The 21,694-nt window shown below is 40.9% G+C and overlaps 1 protein-coding gene across 15 annotated transcripts in view; it reads right to left on the bottom strand.

Annotated features, from left to right (window-relative positions):
• The window catches only part of LOC115130569 (nebulin-like), a 98,657-nt gene extending 81,532 nt beyond the window's left edge, over window positions 1-17,125 (bottom strand). For 7 of the 15 annotated variants that reach the window (XM_065018655.1, XM_065018664.1, XM_065018672.1 and 4 more), the window contains exons 1-18: window positions 17,051-17,109; window positions 15,746-15,832; window positions 11,127-11,198; window positions 9,605-9,715; window positions 9,258-9,365; window positions 8,906-9,115; window positions 8,644-8,748; window positions 7,812-7,916; window positions 6,423-6,527; window positions 6,193-6,300; window positions 5,473-5,589; window positions 4,738-4,839; window positions 2,850-2,957; window positions 2,477-2,581; window positions 1,917-2,015; window positions 895-999; window positions 517-624; window positions 276-389 (exon numbers count right to left, since the gene is read on the bottom strand). In XM_065018655.1, coding sequence (XP_064874727.1) covers window positions 276-389; window positions 517-624; window positions 895-999; window positions 1,917-2,015; window positions 2,477-2,581; window positions 2,850-2,957; window positions 4,738-4,839; window positions 5,473-5,589; window positions 6,193-6,300; window positions 6,423-6,527; window positions 7,812-7,916; window positions 8,644-8,748; window positions 8,906-9,115; window positions 9,258-9,365; window positions 9,605-9,715; window positions 11,127-11,198; window positions 15,746-15,805 — 1,842 coding nt within the window. In that variant the 5' untranslated portion in view covers window positions 15,806-15,832; window positions 17,051-17,109. Of the gene's footprint in view, window positions 1-275; window positions 390-516; window positions 625-894; window positions 1,000-1,916; window positions 2,016-2,476; window positions 2,582-2,849; window positions 2,958-4,737; window positions 4,840-5,472; window positions 5,590-6,192; window positions 6,301-6,422; window positions 6,528-7,811; window positions 7,917-8,643; window positions 8,749-8,905; window positions 9,116-9,257; window positions 9,366-9,604; window positions 9,716-11,126; window positions 11,199-15,745; window positions 15,833-17,050 lie in introns of all 15 variants that reach the window. The other 8 variants (XM_065018681.1, XM_065018679.1, XM_065018675.1 and 5 more) reach the window with 5 other exon arrangements.
• Between the last annotated feature and the right edge of the window lie 4,569 nt (window positions 17,126-21,694).

Genomic DNA, 21,694 nt, shown 5'->3' with positions numbered 1-21,694 from the left:
TTAGAAGGTGAGGCACGACATTCGCCCCATGACAAAAAAGTGTTTACTTAATATAAAGTTGAGATGAGTCACAGTGAGCCCTAATAGCCCTTTCACACTGACAGACACAGTCCTCATCTTTCTGTTTTATACCAAAACTCAGTGGAATTTACTTTATTAGGTTTATTTGACAGGGACAATGTACTTTAACTAAGATTTTTGTAAATGTTCCAGATTATGATAGACAGCTAATTTGTAGTCTAATCTGTAGTCCTTTGGGAAGGAAAATGACTTACATCACTCTGGATTTTGGCCACGTGCATGGAGTGTAGCATCTTGGGGTCGTCATGGATGCTGAGGGCTCCCACCATCTTTCCCTTGTTCTTCTCAAATTCCTTCTTGTATTTGACCTGAGGGCAAAGAGCATGTCAAGGCCTTTACTACACAGGATACAAAAGGAAACAGTCAGCATTGATCAGTATGAACAATAACATTACATGTATGTGTAGATGTTAATTTCAGTGCATGCCTACTCACATCACTCGCTATGTTTGTGTGGGCACGGGCTGCAAGGATCGAGATAGCATCACCCTTGACCTCGAACTGCTTGGCTTTCACGTTCTCCCACTCATGCCTATAACAACTCTGCACAGAGGGAATAAATACATTTAGGATATTAGTATCATACAATTAAAGATCAGGAGGGTTTATCCAATGAGGGTCAACAATAACCGAATACAATGACTGTGAAATTATGTCAATTAGAAGAACAGAATTTTCTAATCACCTTATAACAAATTCAATTAAAAACATTTGCTACAGTATCATCAACAGAACATTATCACAAAAATAAAATGTTCTACATAATCACCAACAGAACATGACCAACATTATCGTCAACAGAATTGCACTTACATCACTAAGGTTATATGCATTGGCTCTGGACTGGATGAAGAAGGGGTAGTCTGGGGGCAGGGCACACTTAAACTTATCCAACTCATACGCTGCGTGATAGTTGAGCTGGAAAACAGAGGAAGAACCACATGAATACACATGAAAATACAGCACAGTCAGGTAAAATGTACTGTTGGCAGTGCAGAGTTGAGTAGAGCTATAGTGACTCCTTGTGAACAAGATGAGTACTACCAGGGTTGTTTCACACCACTAGAGGGCAGTGCTGCCTGTCTGTGAGGAGTAGGAAGCCAAGCGTTGTCTCAACTGTCAGCCCCCCCTCCTCTCATGAGACTAGGGGTTATTTTCATCAGACTGAACGCATGTTGCTATTAATACTACAGAGAAAGAGATAGGGCTCTCTGGTTTCCATGGCGTTTGCAGGAAGACAGCTGGGCTGTGTGGGGCTCCAGAGTGGCGCAGTGGTCTAAGGCACAGCATCTCAGGTTAATTTTTTTTCTTTATTTAACCAGGTAGGCCAGTTGAGAACAAGTTCTCATTTACAACTGTGACTTGGCAATGCTAGAGGTGTCACTACAGACACCCTGTTTCGAATCCAGGCTGTATCACAACTGGACGTGATTGGGAGTCCCATAGAGCGGCACACAATTGATCCAGCGTCGTCCGGGTTTGGCCGGGGTAGGCTGTCATTGTAAATAACAATGTGTTCTTAACTGACTTGCCCAGTTAAATAAAGTTAAATAAACAAACACAAAAAGTGCTGTGTAGATGAATGAGCACATTTTCAAGCAATAGCTATCAAGAACCTTTAGTGTCATGGCAACGGCTCAACCGACATCTCTTTTCCAGCATTTGTTCATAAACTCTAACAAAATGATGTCACATATTTTTAACAGGTTGTCCCACTGAGGTCAAAATACCTCTTTTCTAAGCCAGACAGACAGGTGTAATTGTAATTCTATAGTGTAACTAGTTAATATTGAACTTAATAATCGTCTGGTCTGTAGTAAAAGTTGAATACATACGTCACTCAGCTGTTTGGCGTTGATGGCAGCTTGCACTTGAACAGGCGAGTCTGTCACTTGCGTAAACTTCACCGTACCCGGATGTTGCCGGTACACTTTCTGCAAAATGAAACAACACACATGAAAGATGTAGTTTATAAACTGGATGGTTCGAGCCCTGAATGCTGATTGACTGACAGCCATGGTATATCAGACCGTATACCACAGGTATGACAAAACGGTTCATTTTACTGCTCTAAATATGTTGGTGAGTAGTTTATAATGGCAATAAAGCACCTCAGGTGTTTGTGGTATATGACCAATATATCACTGCTAAGGGCTGTATCCAGGCACTCCGTGTTGCATTGTGCACAAGAACAGCCCTTGGCCATGGTATATTGGCCATATACCTCACCCCCTCGTGTATTATTGCTTAAATATATCATATCAATACCAAGAACAAAATGAAGACAATGTTAACCAAAATCAAATAATTCTGTCAATCTAATGTTCAATGGAAAGGTCTTGTCCATGCTCATCATACTGCAACTGACTGGTTCTAGTTTCCACCATATCCTTACATCTTTACACTGGGCAACTTTCTTATGAGCTTCATATTCTGGTGACATGGTTTGAGGATAGAAACATCTTGTCTTGATGTCCTCATAATCAGCTTTGTAGTTTTGCTGAAAAGACAAAAGAAAAGACTGTTACTTTCTAATCATTCAGACCTGTCGTACAGTACAAATGCAATGTGTGCATCCCAAATGACACCCTACTCCCTTAATAGAGGAGAAAACAAGACAAAACCAATGTTTTACTCTTATCCTCTTATCCAATGTGTGCATCCCAAATGACACCCTACTCCCTTAATAGAGGAGAAAACAAGACCAAACCAATATTTTACTCTTATCCATGTAATAGAGGAGAAAACAAGACAAAACCACCACTTACTTCGCTCTTGATCTCCTCCATTTTCTTGCAGTGTTGTGTGTAGATATCCTCATAGCTGCCAATATAGTGGCCCTTCACCTCGTTCTCATACTTGTCTTTATAATGTGCCTGTGAGGGGGGACAGAAGAAGTACACATGAATCCATGTAAGATCCATTTGCCTCAAACAATACAGTTGAAGTCGGAAATTTACATACACCTTAGCCAAATACATTTAAACTCAGTTTTCATAATTCCTGACATTTATTCTTAGTAAACATTCCCTGTCTTAGGTCAGTTAGGATTACCACTTTATTTTAAGAATGTGAAATGTCAGAATAATAGTAGAGAGAATGATTTCTTTCAGCTTTTATTTCTTTCATCACATTCCCAGTGGGTCAGAAGTTTACATACACTCAATTAGTATTTGGTAGCATTGCCTTTAAATTGTTTAACTTGGGTCAAACGTTTCGGGTAGCCTTCCACAAGCTTTCCACAATAAGTTGGGTGAATTTTGGACCATTCCTCCTGACAGAGCTGGAGTCAGGTTTGTAGGCCTCCTTTCTCGCACACGCTTTTTCAGTTCTGCCCACAAATTTTCTATGGGATTGAGGTCAGGGCTTTGTGATGGCCACTCCAATACCTTGACCCTGTTGTCCTTAAGCAATTTTGCCACAACTTTCGAAGTATGCTTTAACTTCCTGACTGATGTCTTGAGATGTTGCTTCAATATATCCACATAATTTTTCTCCCTCATGATGCCATCTATTTTGTGAAGTGCACCAGTCCCTCCTGCAGCAAAGCACCCCCACAACATGATGCTGTCACACCCGTGCTTCACGGTTGGGATGGTGTTCTTTGGCTTGAAAGCCTCCCCCTTTTTCCTCCAAACATGACGATGGCCATTATGGCCAATCAGTTCTATTTTTGTTTCATCAGAACAGAGGACATTTCTCCAAAAAGTACGATCTTTGTCCCCATGTGCAGTTGTAAACCGTTGTCTGGCTTTTTTATGGCGGTTTTGGAGCAGTGGCTTCTTCCTTGCTGAGCAGCCTTTCAGGTTATGTCGATATAGGACAGTTTTACTGTGGATATAGATACTTTTGTACCTGTTTCCTCCAGCATCTTCACAAGGTCCTTTGCTGTTGTTCTGGGATTGATTTGCTCTTTTCGCACCAAAGTACGTTAATCTCAAGGAGACAGAACGCGTCTCCTTCCTGAGCGGTATGACTGCTGCGTGGTCCCATGGTGTTTATACTTGCGTACTATTGTTTGTACAGATGAACGTGGTACCTTCAGGTGTTTGAAAATTTCTCCCAAGGATGAACCAGACTTGTGGAGGTCTACAATCTTTTTCTGAGGTCTTGGCTGATTTCTTTTGATTTTCCTGTGATGTCAAGCAGAGGCACTGAGTTTGAAGGTAGGCCTTGAAATACATCCACAGGTACACCTCCAAATGACTCAAATGATGTCAATTAGCCTATCAGAAGCTTCTAAAGCCATGACATCATTTTCTGGAATTTTCCAAGCTGTGATAAAGTCACAGTCAACTTAGTGTATGTAAACTTCTGACCCACTGGAATTGTGATACAGTGAATTATGAGTGAAATAATCTGCCTGTAAACAATTGTTGGAAAAATGACTTGTGTCATGCACAAAGTAGATGTCCTGACCGACTTGCCAAAACTACAGTTTGTTAACAAGACATTTTTGGAGTGGTTGAAACACGAGTTTTAATGACTCCAACCTAAGTGTATGTAAACTTCCGATTTCAACTGTACAATGAATAAAGGAAATCCACTTTGAAAGTTCAGTTAAGCTTGTTGCTGCTATTCTTACGGTACAATGATTTGTTGAACAATTAAAACATTAAAAACATTATCAACAACATCAGTGAAGGGAATACTCACGTCACTGAACTGTTGTACAACAGAGTCCATCTTGAACTTGGGCGTGTCACAGTAGTTGATACTTGACCCCCTCGATTTCTCATAGCTGGCCTTGTAGACTTTCTGCAAAGGTAGTGATCAGAGGAGAAATGTTGAACAGAAAATAATGACACTAAAACTAGAGTTATATATCTCAAATACAAATCAAAGTTACTTGGCTTTCAATCTATGAACTTCTTCAAAAGGATCTTATATCCAAATATAAGGTTCTGTGAATAGCTACAGTAATTCTTAACACAAATTGATAGTGAGTGACTAGTAACTAAGTAGACTCATTAAAGTAGTGCTTGGGGTCATGTTACACCTCCAGTCGGTTAACTATAGTATACAGGCATCCACGTTGTCAGAATTATCCCCAGTAATATGATGATTAAGTTAAAGGGGGTTCCCCATTACTCACCATTACCACTTAACTAGTGGGAATCTGCTGTTAAAACCGTTACCCTGTCTAACAAACTGCCAACTGTCTAGCTAAAAGTGTACTAATAAACACTCTACAAGCTAATTTGAAACACGAGTAGCGACTGTTGAGAACGGAGATGAAAGATAACTGTTGTAATCAGCTAGAACATGGGATGGGATACTGAATGGTTTTCATAGAAGAGACGTGATTGTTTAGCTTCCTGTAACTTCTGTCTATTTCAGTATGACACCTGTTTGGACCAATAGTTCAGTCTCCCAGACTTAGACACTTACGTCACTCAAGATGGTGCCAGCGTATCTCAGCTGCCTGAGCAGAGGGTTGTCTGTGGCTGGGAGAACGTTGTAGTCAGCTACCGATTTGCTGTTCTCGTAATCTTTCTTGTATTTGATCTGAGGAGAGAAAAATGGGCACAAGTCAATACATGATGTGTTAATTTTACTGTGATAAAGCGATTCATGAAAAGGTTAATACGATTACTCATCACCATAGCAGATTTTGGATTGACATGTCAGCATGCGTTGGTATGTGAATGAAGCCGCGGTGTGAAGAGTGTTTACAGTTGATTGATAAGTGCTAAGAAACAGTGACTCCTTCACGAAAGCTAGAGTTTTGTTACTAGCTACGGCATAGCCTAAATGTCTTTCAACTACTGTCTGACAAGACAACTATTTGTCATTTATCTGAGTACGGAACATGTGTGGACACATCCTGATGTCTGCGTGACAAAAGAGTCATGGTTTTGACTGACGCTCTGATCAGACAAGGTCACAGGTCAACCCAGTGTGTCTATCTGCCTGCTGCCGCATCAGATGGATCTATAAAAATACACTCACTTACCCTGCTTCCTTTCTCTGAGAGAAGCAGTAGGTGGCTGTTTGGTTGGTTGATTAGCTAGTTGGTTTGATGTGTGTGTGTGTGTACGTGAGTGTGTTTTTGTGTGAGTGTCGTGTGTGTGTTCTCCTTTATGTCCCTCTGAGGGCTTATAGACTCACCGAGCTAGCAGCGTGACCAGCCTTCTTGTGCTGTTTGTATTCTGGCGTCTCGGTTTGCATAAAATTGATTTGGTCTTTTATGTCCTCATACGCAGCCGTGTACATTTTCTGAAATGAAAAAAGACAAAATGGATTAAATATAGATATTAAATGTGTTATGATTTGATGAACACAATGTTATGTCACTATGCCAATAACTAATCATATGCTACACGATAGTGGGCTCTTACATTGCTAAGGTTGTCCATAGCTACCCTGGCAACAGCCACCTCAATGTAGGGAGTCTCACACCAGTGGCCCTTGATGTTCTTGTTGTAGTCCTCATGGTACTTGAGCTGCAAGATAAAGGCAAGGAAAAGTCAGACATTGGGGTAATTTAGAATAAGAAGAACTGAAGCTTTGCCTCAATAACTACAATAAGAAGAATTAAAGCTTTGCCTCAATAACTACAGTAAGAAGAACTGAAGCTTTGCCCCAATAACTACAATAAGAATAATTAAAGCTTTGCCCCAATAACTACAGTAAGAAGAACTGAAGCTTTGCCTCAATAACTACAGTAAGAAGAACTGAAGCTTTGCCCCAATAACTACAATAAGAATAATTAAAGCTTTGCCTCAATAACTACAGTAAGAAGAACTGAAGCTTTGCCTCAATAACTACAGTAAGAATAACTAAAGATTTGCCTCAATAACTACAGCACAAATATGGTATGAAACAATCAAGAAAGACAACTAATATTATCAGTCAAAATGTTCCTTAAAAAATCATTCTAAACAAAATGATACGTTGCTCCCTTTCTGTGTCCAGAACAGCGCTGCTGCCCTCCAGTAATATCATGGATCAGGTGCCAGTTATCCCTTTCTGTGTCCAGAACAGGGCTGCTGCCCTCCAGTAATATCATGGAGCAGGTGCCAGTTATCCCTTTCTGTGTCCAGAACAGGGCTGCTGCCCTCCAGTAATATCATGGAGCAGGTGCCAGTTATCCCTTTCTGTGTCCAGAACAGGGCTGCTGCCCTCCAGTAATATCATGGAGCAGGTGCCAGTTATCCCTTTCTGTGTCCAGAACAGGGCTGCTGCCCTCCAGTAATATCATGGAGCAGGTGCCAGTTATCCCTTTCTGTCTCCCAGGGACAAGGACAGCAGGGCTGGGGACGGCAGGGCTGGGGACGGCAGGGCTGGGGACGGCAGGGCTGTGGACGGCAGGGCTGGGGACGGCAGGGCTGGGGACGGCAGGGCTGGGGACGGCAGGGCTGGGGACGGCAGGGCTGGGGACGGCAGGGCTGGGGACGGCAGGGCTTGGAGAGGGACTTGGAGGGGTGTGAGACTTCACCCATGCCAAGCAGTTACTGACAGAAACCCTGCCCTCTCTGTCAGGACTCGATAGCTGAGGGCTATGATACATTTCAACATGATAATGTTGTCAAGGATGATGAGTGACTGATGGATACAATGACAGAGAAGCCATCGTTGATGAATGGTGGTGGTGTGTGTGTGTGTGTGTGTGTGTGTGTGTGTGTGTGTGTGTGTGTGTGTGTGTGTGTGTGTGTGTGTGTGTGTGTGTGTGTGTGTGTGTGTGTGTGTGTGTGTGTGTGTGTGTGTGTGTGTGTGTGTGTACTTACGTCACTGCGCTGTTCAAAATTTTTCTTGGCCAGCTCCATATCATTAGGGACAGCCAGAGATGTGTACTTTGCCGTTCGCTCAGCATGCCCCTTCTTGTACAGGATCTGCCGAGTAGGGTTGAAACAGAACAGAATGGTGAGATGAACAGATGGTTGAGATGAACAGAATATTGAGATGAACAGAATGGTGACAGGAACTGAATGATGAGATGAACAGAGTAGGAGAGAAACAGAACAGAATGGTGAGATGGACCTCTAGTTTCATGGTTATTGGACACAGAGATAGGGTATTGGATAAATTGGATAAACAAATGAACTGGATCAGTGGAAACCTGAAGCTCACTTTAAAAAAAGAGCGAAAGCAGTGACCATTTTAATTGCACCCTATTTATCTGCTCAAAGGAAATGGTTCCATATAGGACATCTGAGTAACAGAAAACTACAAGCTCAGAGAGAAAAAATAGAGGGTTTAAAAGGTGGGTGGTTACTGTACTTTCTGAAGTGTGATTGATGTAGGGCGCCTTTCTGCAATGTGAGCAATTAATTGTTCTAAGTGAATTACAAAGAGAACCACCACACTCATGGCTCAGCCAACGGACTGACTGACTGACGCAGAGACTGTATTCTGGGAATATTGTTGTTTAGGAGGATATTTATGATTGACAACAGTTAGTCATAGTAAGAAATGAATGTTGTTAAGTCATAACTATCTTAATATCTGATACAACTGATCGAATAACACTGATATTAACTTGTTGTAATTACTAGTAAAAGTGTAGTTAAGTAAAGAATATAATACAATACAATATATGTTTGAAGTTGCTGTACTCACATCACTGAGGACCTCCTGTGCCTTGGCCACCCTGCGCAGCTCTGGAGAATCGCTGTAAGGATAGCACATGGTCTTGTCCTCATCCCATTGCTCTGTGTACAGTTTCTGATCACACAGAAAAATAAAATGACAAGTTAGCTTGCCTTTTTAGCTACCAAGTTAGCTACCTTTTTTTGAGTAAAATGTCATCTTAATTGAGTAATCTACATATAAATTATTGTTATAATCTCATACGACTGAGTAGGGTTCAGTATGACGATACCTTGCTGTAGTTGGCAGCGTTCTTCACAGCCAGGACCAGTTCCGGGGCATCAGGGGGCAGCAGGTACCTGTCCTTTGTCTCATCCCACTTTGCCCTGTACAGAACCTTGCTGATCAGCTCAGAGACATGCTTGACATGGGCGATCTCTCTAGCCTCCCCATCATACAAACTGGTACACCTGACCTTATTGCCCTCCATGCGGTACTTCACCTGGTAGGGGCAATGAGTCAAGTGTTAGAAAATAAAATAAAGTTGTTGTTTAAACAAAAAAAATGTGAAATTGACTGAGACTGAGATATATGATATCTATCAGAAAAGTGGACAGAATAGAAGAGAATGGAGGCCTCCATACCTCAGACAGCTGCTCCTGAGCCTTCTTGATCCTCATCATCTCAGGGGTGTCAGCCGTGATGGCATAGGGTTTCCCCTTAGCCTTGTCATAGGCATGACGGTACTTGTTCTGTTAGGGACACATAGGAACATCATAATCAAACTCTGGTGAGCCAGAACAACAGAGGGGGGAGGAGCATTCACCTGGGTTGTGTTCTTTATGCTATAAACTGATAAAAACTGACAGAAACAGAGAAGGTACTACTTGGACTTGTCCAATACGAAACACAAACTTTCCCTTTCCGTTTCAAAACGTTTTGCTACGTCTTGCCCTAATGAACATGACCTGGTTGACCTGGGCTTGCTTACGTAGGAGAACAAGTCCAGCATCTTCTGGCTGTGGGCCAAGTAAGGAGTCATGAACTTGGAGGTGTCCACCTTAACCTTCTTCCTGACCACTCTCCTCGCAGGAACGCCAGGCTGGGAAATAGAATAAAGGATGTTAGTTGCGTGACCGTTGTTCCTTAATGATAGGAAACCAGGCCAGAGGTATACATCCACTTCCAACTTACAATCCACTTACAAAGGCTAGTGACACAATATAGAGAGATCAGAAACAAGATGGAATCCTGACTACTGTAACAATGGAAGAATAGTACTAGGTAGGTATAATATAAATACATGGGTAAACAAGTGCTAGAACAGGCCGGCCGTGTATATAATAACATTTATAGCATCGAAAAATTATTTAGAATGACATTTTGACTATCATAAGACTCTTACAAAAAGGACACTTGTGTGTTAAAGCAACAATGGCTAAGGCTAGTTCATGCTACTCTGCAACCAAGTGCACTTACTTGCAAGAATTCAATACAATGGTTAACAAAAAAAGGATAACCTTAAGTTACAAATGGTGTTTTTTCACCCTATCATGTGGGCCCAGTTGTTCAAAAGTTATCTATCTGGATTTCCCCTATAGGATAGGATTAACTGCATAGAAATCGAATGAATAGAACGAGAGTCCCCATTGAAGTAAATTATTTGTCCATTCTATTAATTGTATTTCAATTAATTTAATCCTATCCAATAGGCATAATCCAGATAGATAGCTTTTGAAAAACTGGGCCCATTACAGGGAATGATTAGAGAACTACACTGAGTACACCAAATATTAGGAACACCTTCCTAATATTGAGTTGGCTCGGTTAAGGTCTTGTAGAAACAGAGGATAGGACATATTATCAAGGGTACAGGAAAGTACAGGAACTGAGGGAAAGGGACTGAATGAAGGAAAGGAAATGAGAATGAATGAAGGAAAGGAGACTGAAAGAAAGGAAATGAAAGGAGACTGAATGAAACAAAGGAAATGAAAGGAAAGGAGACTGAATGAAGGAAAGGAGACTGATCCAAGGAAATGAAATTATAGGAGACTGAGCAAATTAAAGAAGGGACTGGCCATGAATGAGCCAGTGGACAAAAGCAGTGTTGGGCATAGCAAGACACACAGTTTCACAGTTGACCGACTGCATGCATCACATAGCAACACCGGGCTATATGAGGGCTATTTCATCTATCACTCACTAGCCTTAGGGCCATCTGAGGACAATTAACATGAAGTCGTGATTTGTGAATTACCCAAACAATCGCCTTTTTGTTTGGGAACTCACTTTTGGAATGGCAAAAAAAAATATTCCTCGACTTGAGTAAATTGTGAATTATTGTTAAACAAGGGAGTTTGTTTAATAATCCACGGGGCCACAAACACATGGCTTTTTAAACAGTATCCTTTCTTGTAGAGTGCCTTTCCTTCGTTGGTGGAATAACCCTCATGGCATGCAAGTACCCAGCATGATGAACTGCTGGTGCTGTTTATTTCACTGTTGTCTTCTACCTGTTGAGTTACCGCTGCTGCCCGAGATGTGGTCTGGTGAGAGGTGGTCGAAGTCACCGTCTCCTCAAAATACTATAAATATAGGAACAATTCGCAGGTTTCAAAATCGCCATTACAAGTAAAAGGAAGACATACTGTATCACAAATGTTTTGCATTGAGTTTTTCTCCCAGCTCTGTTGCAATAATACCCTGATCTCTGGCCAGTGGTGGAACAAGTACCCAGTTGTCACACTTCAGTAAAAGTAAAAATACCTAAATAGAAAATGACTCAAGTAAAAGTTAAAGTCACCCAGTAAAATACTACTTGAGTAAAAGTCTAAAAGTATCAAAAGTAAAAGTATAAATGATTTCAAATTCCTCAGACCAGGGATGTTATTTTGATTCGTGAGTGAATTGGACTATTTTTCTGTCCTGATATGACATTAAAAATGTAACGAGTACTTTGGGTGTCAAGGAAAATGTAGGGAGTAAAAAGTACAACATTAAATTTAGGAACGTAGAGAATTAAAAGTAAAAGTAGTCAAAAATATGAATAGTTAAGTAAAGTACAAAAAACTACTTAAGTAGTACTTTCAAATATTTTTTACATAAGTACATCACACCACTGTCACTGACACAGTCAGTTAGCCTTTTATACGGGAAACAAAACTGACAAACAGTAATACTTATACTGACTTAATACTCATCTGCACTGTTGCCACAATTATCTGGTTATAGTAGCTAAGTCAATTATCTGGTTATAGTAGCTAAGTCAATTATCTGGTTATAGTAGCTAAGTCAATTATCTGGTTATAGTAGCTAAGTCAAATATTCTGCACTAACGTTTAAAGTTCAGCTACAGTCTTTGATAATTACCAGAATTATATAGTAATTACATTCACTATAATGTAATATAAAGTCCCATGTATCCCAGATCTCACCAGTGACTTTAAAGGTTTCCTTTTGGAGCCTGGAATATGCTGTGATTACTGAACAGTGTAATGAAGCCCCTATTCCAGGGGGAAAGAGGAGCAGGAGCCTATAATAGCAACTGACTGACTGACTCTCTGTCTGCCTGACTGCCTGCATTCTGCATCTGCCTGACAGAGCCCTCTGACCAGACCTGGGTTCAAATACTATTTGAAATCATTTGTAATAATTTAGCTGGTCTTGACAGAGCTTGTCTGGCACAATGGAAACAATAGAACAGTTGCAAAATGGCAAACTCTGGCATTTTTCAAAAATGATGTGAAAGATTAGAATGTGAAAGATAGTATTTGCAGTAAACCCAGGTCTGACCAACAGAACCCTCTGGCCGACCATCCCTGGGAACATAGACACCCTCACAAGACCTCACTGGCTATTTATGTTGGTTACTACATTTACAAGTCCATTGTTCTTGTTATAAATAGCCGTTATGAATGTGAATATCAACAAGACAGATAAAACTCTTTTAATATTTAGAGATTATACTAATAAATATCCTACAATCAGTTTTAATCGAAGCAGCATACTGTACTAAACTAAAATAATTCCAAACATATTCCCTGTATAGCCTGTGTCTAACTTTAACTAGGATTAAATTGTAGCCAGTGACCTGTGAGTTGAAAGTGACAGTACCTTGAACTCTAACAGTCATCTCAAACATCTCAAATGCAACATCTGTTTGTGCTATCTTGCAAGGAGTTGGATCAGGTTAAGATTCTCCTACTGCTACAGAGCTGCTACAGAGCCTAGATCTGCGTTCCTCCTCTAGCTAGGTGCAGGTTGGCTGTCGGTTTCTCAAGACTTGTATCTACCTCCTAAGCACATTCTAAATTGAAGTTAGCAGACCCTGAGCTACTGGTGATACTGCCATGTGATTTAAAACAGGCAGCACAACCCTTCTCACCATCCTCCCGCTCCCTCCCTCCCTCCCTGCCTGCCTGTCTGCCATAGATGTCCACAGCTAAATTTGTATCTCCAGTGCTGTCCTGTCCAGAGAGTTTTTAACAGCCACAGCTCAGAGCTTAGAGACTATGTTTCTCACACTGGGAAAACAATATACTGTGAAATGTTCTCAAATTTGATTAACGTCAAGAGAGAAAAGTAGCATAAGACTATTAGGCTGAGTACCAGTCTCTTTAGCTAACATTCCACTTCTTGCCACTCCTTGTCTTTGTCACATGACATGGAGTACAGGGAGAGGATTAGCTAAAGAGACTGGTACCCAGGCTATAAAACCATCTATTACTATTTTGAGGAAGTGCTTTCGTTAAATGCTGAATATTAAATACTTACCATCCATATTAATAACCACTTACTAACCATAATGAAATACCAACAAAGAATTATACAAAAACATGGGGGGAATTATATTTCCAAATGCAACAATAAAAGATCAGAAGTTTCTTCCACATCTTCAATAAGAATAAATGATTCCGATTCCCCTATAAGTTATCAACAACATAAAGTTTAGATGAATACGAGGCTAACTTTTAGACAAATAGGAGCCTAACTTAAATCCTATTTCACCAGGAAATAAAATATTACATTATTAGTCTTCTACTTTCAAGCTCTGGCACAGAGTGGACCATCACGAAGAAATAAGAATAAAAATACTTCCTTAAAAACTTGGATAGACTATGTGGATTATGGTGATACTACACAATGGCCAGAACTGCCAGCTAAACGGCTCAAAATATATTTTATTGCACATTCTTTCAGAAAGGCACAGTATTATCTCACTGATACTATCTACAGTATCTAACAAAAAACTTTGGTCACTTCCAACAAAATGGCGGCTCCCCAAGCTTGCAGGTCTTCCATCAATCCATCATTCTTATGAATGGAACATCACAACATTACTACACCTTTTACACCAATGGTGTAAGAAATGTTCTAGATTAAGAATCTTCCATTGAGGCATCTGCGGTGCAGTGTAACCTAATGTGAATTTACAGTATCTGCAGGAATGTCAGCAATGTCTTCACACTGGCTGTTGTGTAACAACTAGACCTATTACATCAGTGTGCTCCTACCATCAAAGCCCATAGCTGTCTGGGAGTCTTTAGGATAAGGTGGTTGGTCAGGTAAAGTGTACTTATACTACATGTATCAACTACCAAGTTAAAGGTGCAGTATTCAGAAACTGCTCTGCCATTTCCTGGTTTCTAAAATTCTAATAGCTCGCCTAATTTCAGTTGATCTGACAAAACAAGCAGTCTTTGCGTAATCTTTGTAACATCGAAACTGCTGTGAAATATGTTTTCAATAACCACAAATATTTTATGTTCAGCTGTTTGAAGCTGGTGTTCAAAACCGAAAGTAAAGGACACAAAAATGAAGCTTAAGAATGGGAAGCATAGAGATAGCGCACATAGAACAGATCTACTGCTTCTTAGACCTTCTTTCAATGAGAATTACATATCTGTAGCTCACATTTCTATGTGAATTTGGTCTGGTTGCCCAAAAAGTTATGTAGCTTTAAAGGAGAAGTTTTCCCATTTTGAACTTTGCACTGCTTAAAACCGTTTTTTATCTATATCTATATTTTAGTTTCAAAATCAAATCATTTCTGGGTAACAATTAAGTGCCTTACTGTGATTGATTTAACTTTTGAAAAAGGTGAAAATATATATATAATTCCTAGCAAAGAGACATTTCTCAAGCAAGAATTGCGCTAGGACTGTCTGGGAGTGGTCTGAGTGGGGAGGGGAAACTGAACATTTATTGGCAGAGAGGTTAAGAACTGACATTATTATTGATGATTGAACTAATTTACTGCCTGTTGATGTCACCAGGTATCAACAGGCGATAAACTTTATCCCACCAAAGCAGACAGAAATTTCAGGCGGTATTTTCAAACAGCTTTTACACTAAAGGGGCACTATCATAATTTAAACAATTTCACAGTATTATTCCAACCTCATTCTGTGAACATGTGTGTATATATATATATATATATATATATATATATATATATATATATATATATATATATCATTTTTGACTGCGCTGGGCCTTTAAGTGCAATGGTCCTTGTAAACAAAATGGTGTGATTGCTTTTTATGCTCATGACTGGGCTTTAAAATGTCCAGGAAAAGAGGAAAGTGGCAGGGGTTTTGATTTTAATGGGTGGTCTGATTTACAGTTCTCTGGTCTGTACCGTGTTGGCCAGGGCCATGTCTCTAGCTAGCTAGCATATAAGGAGATGGGTGTTCTACTGAAACAGGATCTAACCCTCCTCACAGCTCAGAGATGCCTGGCCTCCTGAATTGCTGACTGGGGTGGAATCAAAAGTAAGTTTACTATTCATAGGGACTGAGTAAAGCTGGCCACTGAATCTGCAGACCCACCAGTACAGGGGCCAGAGAAGCCCAGTGGAGCCATATAACTCTGACCTAAGAACATAGAGGGTTTGGAACAGGGTCGAGGTGCCAATTCCATGACAATCAGGTCAAGTCAGGAAGTAAGTAAACTGACATTCTGATTCAATTTCCAATTTTCCTTGACTGATTTGGAATAGAATTGACCCCAAGACCAGTTTGGAGGGCCCACAAGGCCTAACCCCGCACCCCTCTGATTCGAAGAGGTTGGGTTAAATGCAGAAGACAACTATGGTATGTTGTGTCGATCTTGTGAGAAAATATTTACTTACCTCTTCCTCGAAAATCTCCTCTTCCTCAAACTCGTCCTCAAATTCTTCATTCTCATCCATGATGATGCAGTTTTAGGGGTTGTCTACCTGAAACACACAACAATCATTTGATTTCCCAATGAATCACCTCCCAGTGAACTATGGTACACAATGTGTCTTTACCAGAGGCTGAAGGACAACATTAGCATAAATATTTTAAGAATCTGCCTTGCAGTGGCTTTTTAAACCAAAGCACCAAAGTCAAAGACAGAATATGGACAAAACCCTCTAACAAAGTCTGTCACACAAAGTGTGTAACATGATTTTCTGATATTTCTTAATAATCTCTTGTTTCTTCTTCTTCTTTTGTCATTGTTTTGTTTTGGGATTATTTGTGTATTAGCACTGCTGGAGCTAGAAACCAAGCATTTCGCTGCACCTGCTTTAACATCTGCTAATCTGTGTATGCAACAAATAAACTTTGATTTGATTGCAACATGTACACACAATAATGCCAGAATGCCAACCAATGCAACATGCTGTACCCCAGTTAAGATTCCTGTAGTATTTCCAGTGACCTTAGAGTAAAGGAAGCTGCTGACTTGCCGTCCACTAGAGCCCCAAACTGATATTCCACTTTGCGTTTTGCCTTCAAACCTAGACAAAAAAAAACAAATACTATTCAAAATTCCCAGTCGGATAAAGATCAGGTAGAGCTAAAAGGTGTGACCACGGGCCAAGTTGCACTGGACTGCAATTCACAGGCCTATAGGCTTTGTTGAGGGTTTGACACCCAAAAACCCCTCTAGAGCAGTCCTGCGCCTCCTGGCTGAAGGGTTGGCACAGCTGTCCTCATATCGCTCCAGCTATTTGTCATGTAAGCTAACACCTCTCTGCCTGATTGGCTGGCTTTGTTTAGCTAACGGCGCTCCAATGCCTTCTGAGGCTGCAGGTTAAATATAGGACCGCTGTGCTAACTACCCTTTTTTAGCACTCCACTCCCAAACTCTTCACATAAAAAAAGATTTCCATCAACAATGACTTGAAACCAGAAGCAGAAAAGGTTGGGGAAATGCAACCAACTTGTGGGTGTTCCATTGTTCCATTGACAGCCCTGTTGGTCTCTGGAGGTCCACCACTCTGAGACTCCTTCAACCAGGACACAGACCTGGGCTTATTCCTTGATTAACTATCCCCAAACAATCCACTGGAGCAGCAGAAGACAGATTGTACCAAAAAAAGTCCCAAACAAAGGCCATGCAGAGGGTGTGCTGCAGCGGTAGGAAGAAAGGAAAGAAATATGTTCAGTTAATTTTTTTTGCTTACCAGTTTACTTTAGAGTGAAATCGTTTCCCAAGCCACCAAAGAGCCTCCCCAACTTCCCTCCACAGAGACGATGGGCGACAGCTCACAGGTGCAGCGGCACCCCGGTTATCATGTGGTCCAAACAGCCAATCAGAGGGCAGCGCTCTCAGGTTTCAAAATCTAAATATACCTAAGTGATCCCTTCAGAAAGGAGCACCTGTTCAGTAAATGTATCAGAGAGAAATAGATACAACTATGAGGAAGAGAAGGGGTTGGGGTAGAGAGGGAAGAGAAATCAAGAGAAAACCCCAACTACCTTCCCACCTAAGGGCTAATGGGAGGTGATCGCCAATGTTGACTGGTTTGGGGGTGATGTCAGTGGGGACACTCTTGCAGGGGGAAGTGAGCTCTAGGTTATTTCAGAGTAGGAGTGCTAATCTAGGATCCAATTTGCACTTTAGATGATACTTAATGTGATTATAATATGGACAGGAAGGACCTCATTCTAAATCAGTACTCCTTCTCTGAGATGCTTGATACATAAGCCGCCTGGGGAGACTGGTACTGATAGTTCAGGTGAGGGTACTGCATACTGACTGACTGTATGCAGGAGACTCTCTGACTGAGATCATGTGTTAATTGACCCTGGTCACAGGGCTGTTTGGTGTCTGGAACAGGGTCAAAGCCAGAATGGGCCACTGGATTTAATGGGAAGGGAATCAAACCGTTGACCTGCTTTTCCACCACCAACCCTAAATAAATACGCACCATAAATAAAAAACATAGCAACTGAGCCCTCGATGTGATGATATCCTGAAAAATTGTTTTATTACGTGTTACTCATGACATACTTCTAGAGTGAGCTCAGCATGAGAACTTAAGGTTAGATCAGGCAGCAATCAAGCTGATATGACATTACCCTGTTATGGTTTGTGGTGTCAAGCCATCTCCATTTTTCCAACAGTTTCCCTCAATCTTTGTAGTCTTGCATGTCTCTCCTAGTCTCACCCCTGCTTTCCTTCATCTGCACTGACATGAAAACACAGGGTAGGTGATATGTTGTATGCCCATCAGGTTTCTTCTTTTACTTGTCCAGTCAGAGCCACTTTAGACAACATATCTACAGCCTAACTGGGAGGGGAGGGGCCTTGGTCTTCACTGTGAATGCAACAGCTTGTTATTGAGACCCAGAGTTTTGAGTTGACCCCGTGGATTGACAGATGCTCACTGACTAAGGCGCTAACTACTTAGCCTAACACACAGCGTGACCAGAGGTGGAATTGAATGCCTTCTCTCTACAGCTCTTCTGGGCTCTAGAACAGGCAGCTGCTGTCTGACCCATTCTACTGCATCTGACCTGACTGACTGAAGGATATAAAAAGTATTCAGAGACGTAAATAAAAAATACAGCAGGGGACTATTTCCAGCTACAGTGGAAGTACATGTACAGTGGGGGGATGTGATGTGAGAGTGATGCAGCATTCCCTTGGAGAGAAAAAACAACCTCTACCGAAGTTGGTTATGTCGACAGTATAGAAATAAGTTCATAGAAAAAGTATAGTACATGTATTGTACCTCATGAGGCCTTGTTTTACGTCAGATGGCATCACTCCTATGCAGTGGTGATTTTAGCATTTTGGTGGGGCAAAAAATAAAAAACAAGTGGGATGCATGCCAGCAAATCCACTACACTACACATCACTAAACAATATATGAATTGCACACTAACGGTGACAAACGGTGCCCACAAACTGTTAGGGCCTCCATAAAGCTGTCCCAACAGCAGTCCCGACATCTTACCACTGCTACACCTGGCTATCAGCGGAGCCTTGTCTGGCAGCGAAACAGTTCATTCAGCCTCATTTACTGCCTTTAAAAAAAATCATAGCTGATATGGCTGATTTGCTTAAACAAATGTGGTTTCTAATGACAATTGAGATGTACAAACTATGACATAAGGGGACGACAAGCGGATAATAGGCCATCTGTAATTTCGATTAGGATATTATTGAGCGAGCTAGGACGGACGTAGTCAATATAACTATTTGTTTAGCACTTTTGAAATGTACAGTGACCGAATTCAGAACATGGGCCGTTCTTACAGTGTTCTCCATGTACACCAAGTCAGAACTGTAGGATAAATAAAGAGGGCATATAAGCAGACAATGAAAGCTCTTACAATAATTGATGATTAGATTTCTCTAAAACAGGTTATAGGCTACATATACACTACCAAGTCAGAAAAGTAGGCAAAAATAAGAGGGGTAACTTGACCAAATTATTAGGGTGAGGCACATGGACTACTAACATCTTACTACACAACATACACTTAGTATTACTTTCTTAGCTACAGTATACATATCTCCCTGGCATATTACATCATTTATGCAGCAGCATACAATACATTTTTGGACTCATCTTGTTGTGCTGTGCTCACTTGAAAAGGAAGGTGGAGCGGCGGTCCTTCGTGGGAAAATTTTGTCATTAAAGTCTGGCATTCTCTGGATTTATGGTGCTTTCAAAACACCTGGGAACCCGGAAAAAAACTAGGTTGAATCATGATGACGTCATCGATCTTCAGGTCGTAACTCTAGAAAAAGGCTGGATTTACAATTCCAAGTTGGATGATCATTCAAAACGTATTTTCCCAATCAGAGCTCGTTTATTACAGACTTCACAGTTGTCTTGAAATCACTGAAGTCAAGTTTTTGCAGTTCCGAGTTAACAGCTGTTTTGAGCACGACACAAATCAGGCTTTATTGACAGCATGGCCAATGTTAAATATTTATCATTTTAAATTTGGAAAAGAGACCCTTAATCCCAGATTTGTGACCACACAGCCACTCCACTGAATAGCAGGCTAGTGATTGCTTTGTAATGCTTGCTGTTAGCCACTGTCACTGATTCCTTCCAAACCGCTCATTGTTGAATTTGTGATTTCCAACTTGTGGTGTAATGTTTATGTCCAATGGCCGATGAGCACTACTGTACATATTTGATTTGACGTCATTTTATTTGTGGCCAATAACCAGCCTTCTTGGATGGGCACTTCTAATGTAGCTCTGTGGAAGCATAGATGGCTCCCGAGTGGCACAGCGTTCTAAAGGCACTGCATCTCAATGCAAGAGGCGTCACTACAGTCCCTGGTTTGAATCCAGGCTGTATCACAATAGGGCGGCACACAATTATCCCAGCGTCGTCCGGGTTTGGCCGGAGTAGGCCGTCATTGTAAATAAGAATTTGGTCTTAACTGACTCACCTAGTTAAATAAAGTTTCAAATAAAAACAAGGGGCTATAATTTTCTAGCTCTACACTTGGTGGTGACGAAGTGTCTCCTTGAGTGACAGAACAGTGAGCCAATCATGGTATTTTCTGCTGACTTACCCCACTACCAGAAAGCACTAAGCTAGGCTGAAACACCTGCATTTTGGAGCTGCCTTACTCAAGAAAACAAAAAAGAGACCATGTGTTTGTATGCGGCTTTATTAACTCAATGATATATATATATATTTTTTTACAAACTGATATGTGACATGTATTAATGCCAAAATAACATGCAAAACAGGAAAGCCCCCCCCCCCAAAAAAAGATAGATAATATTTTTATTTTTTTTGCTAAAAATGTGGTGCTCAAAACAGTTGACGGGTCGCCAATGCTCCTACACGACTCTCGATCTGACGTAAGACAAAATATATATATATATTATTAGGATCCACATTAGTTTACTTCATGGGGTTCAAACACGATTTGTTTAAATTACATCACAAACACATTATTACACCACTAATCTACCACTACACATCTACAATACGTGTATAATACCACAATACAACAATTTTACAACAAAATGCCTCCTGAGGTTTATTCATACATCTACCTTTCTGTTGCCCCTCTGGCTCTGCCTGCGTCTTTGGCTGGGTTGAGGTATGTGACATCCTCCACAGGAGAAGGGAGCTGCAGCAGCCTGAGTGACAGGCACAGCTGAGTCTTCTTTGCCACACACTGCATCTCTCTCTGGTCTGAAAGCAGTAATCTCAGCACTCAGTGGTCTGTAATGCACTGGATCAATGTTGTCTAGCCCTTGTTAGCAACATCGCTGCAGTTTGTCAAGTATGAGAACAGAAAGACAGATACATTGGCCTTCATTAAGAAATAGGGCTAATATGGAGACATGACTTCATTTAGAAAGCTTAATAACTCAACATGTTATACACATTGTCTACAGTTTGTTGTCATTTATCTGCATTGGAGACAGCTACGGCATCCTTTATCAGACAAGGCCTAGAATCAAATCAAATCAAACGTTGTCACATGCACTGAATACAGCAAGCATAGACTTTACTTACACACCCTTTACCAACAGTGCAGTTCAAGAAGAAGAAAGTATTTACCAAGTAGACTACAATAAAAATGAACAATAAAAAGTAACACAATAAGAATAACAATAATGAGGCAATATGCAGGGGGTACTGGTACCGAGTCAGTATGAAGGGGTACAGGCTAGTTGAGGTAGTCTGTACATGTAGGTGGTTGCGAAGTGACTATGCATAGGTAACAAACAAACAGCGGTGTAGAGTGGCGATTTTATGAATTGTTCAGCAGTCTTATTGCTTGGGGGTAGAAGCTGTTGAGGAGCCTTTTAGTCCTAGACTTGGCGCTCCATT

This window comes from Oncorhynchus nerka, linkage group LG1, assembly GCF_034236695.1.
Source record: "Oncorhynchus nerka isolate Pitt River linkage group LG1, Oner_Uvic_2.0, whole genome shotgun sequence".
In the NCBI taxonomy this organism is placed as follows: Eukaryota; Metazoa; Chordata; class Actinopteri; order Salmoniformes; family Salmonidae; genus Oncorhynchus; species Oncorhynchus nerka.
The sequence above is the reverse complement of the archived record's forward strand: the minus strand, read 5'-3'. Positions and strand labels throughout refer to the sequence as shown.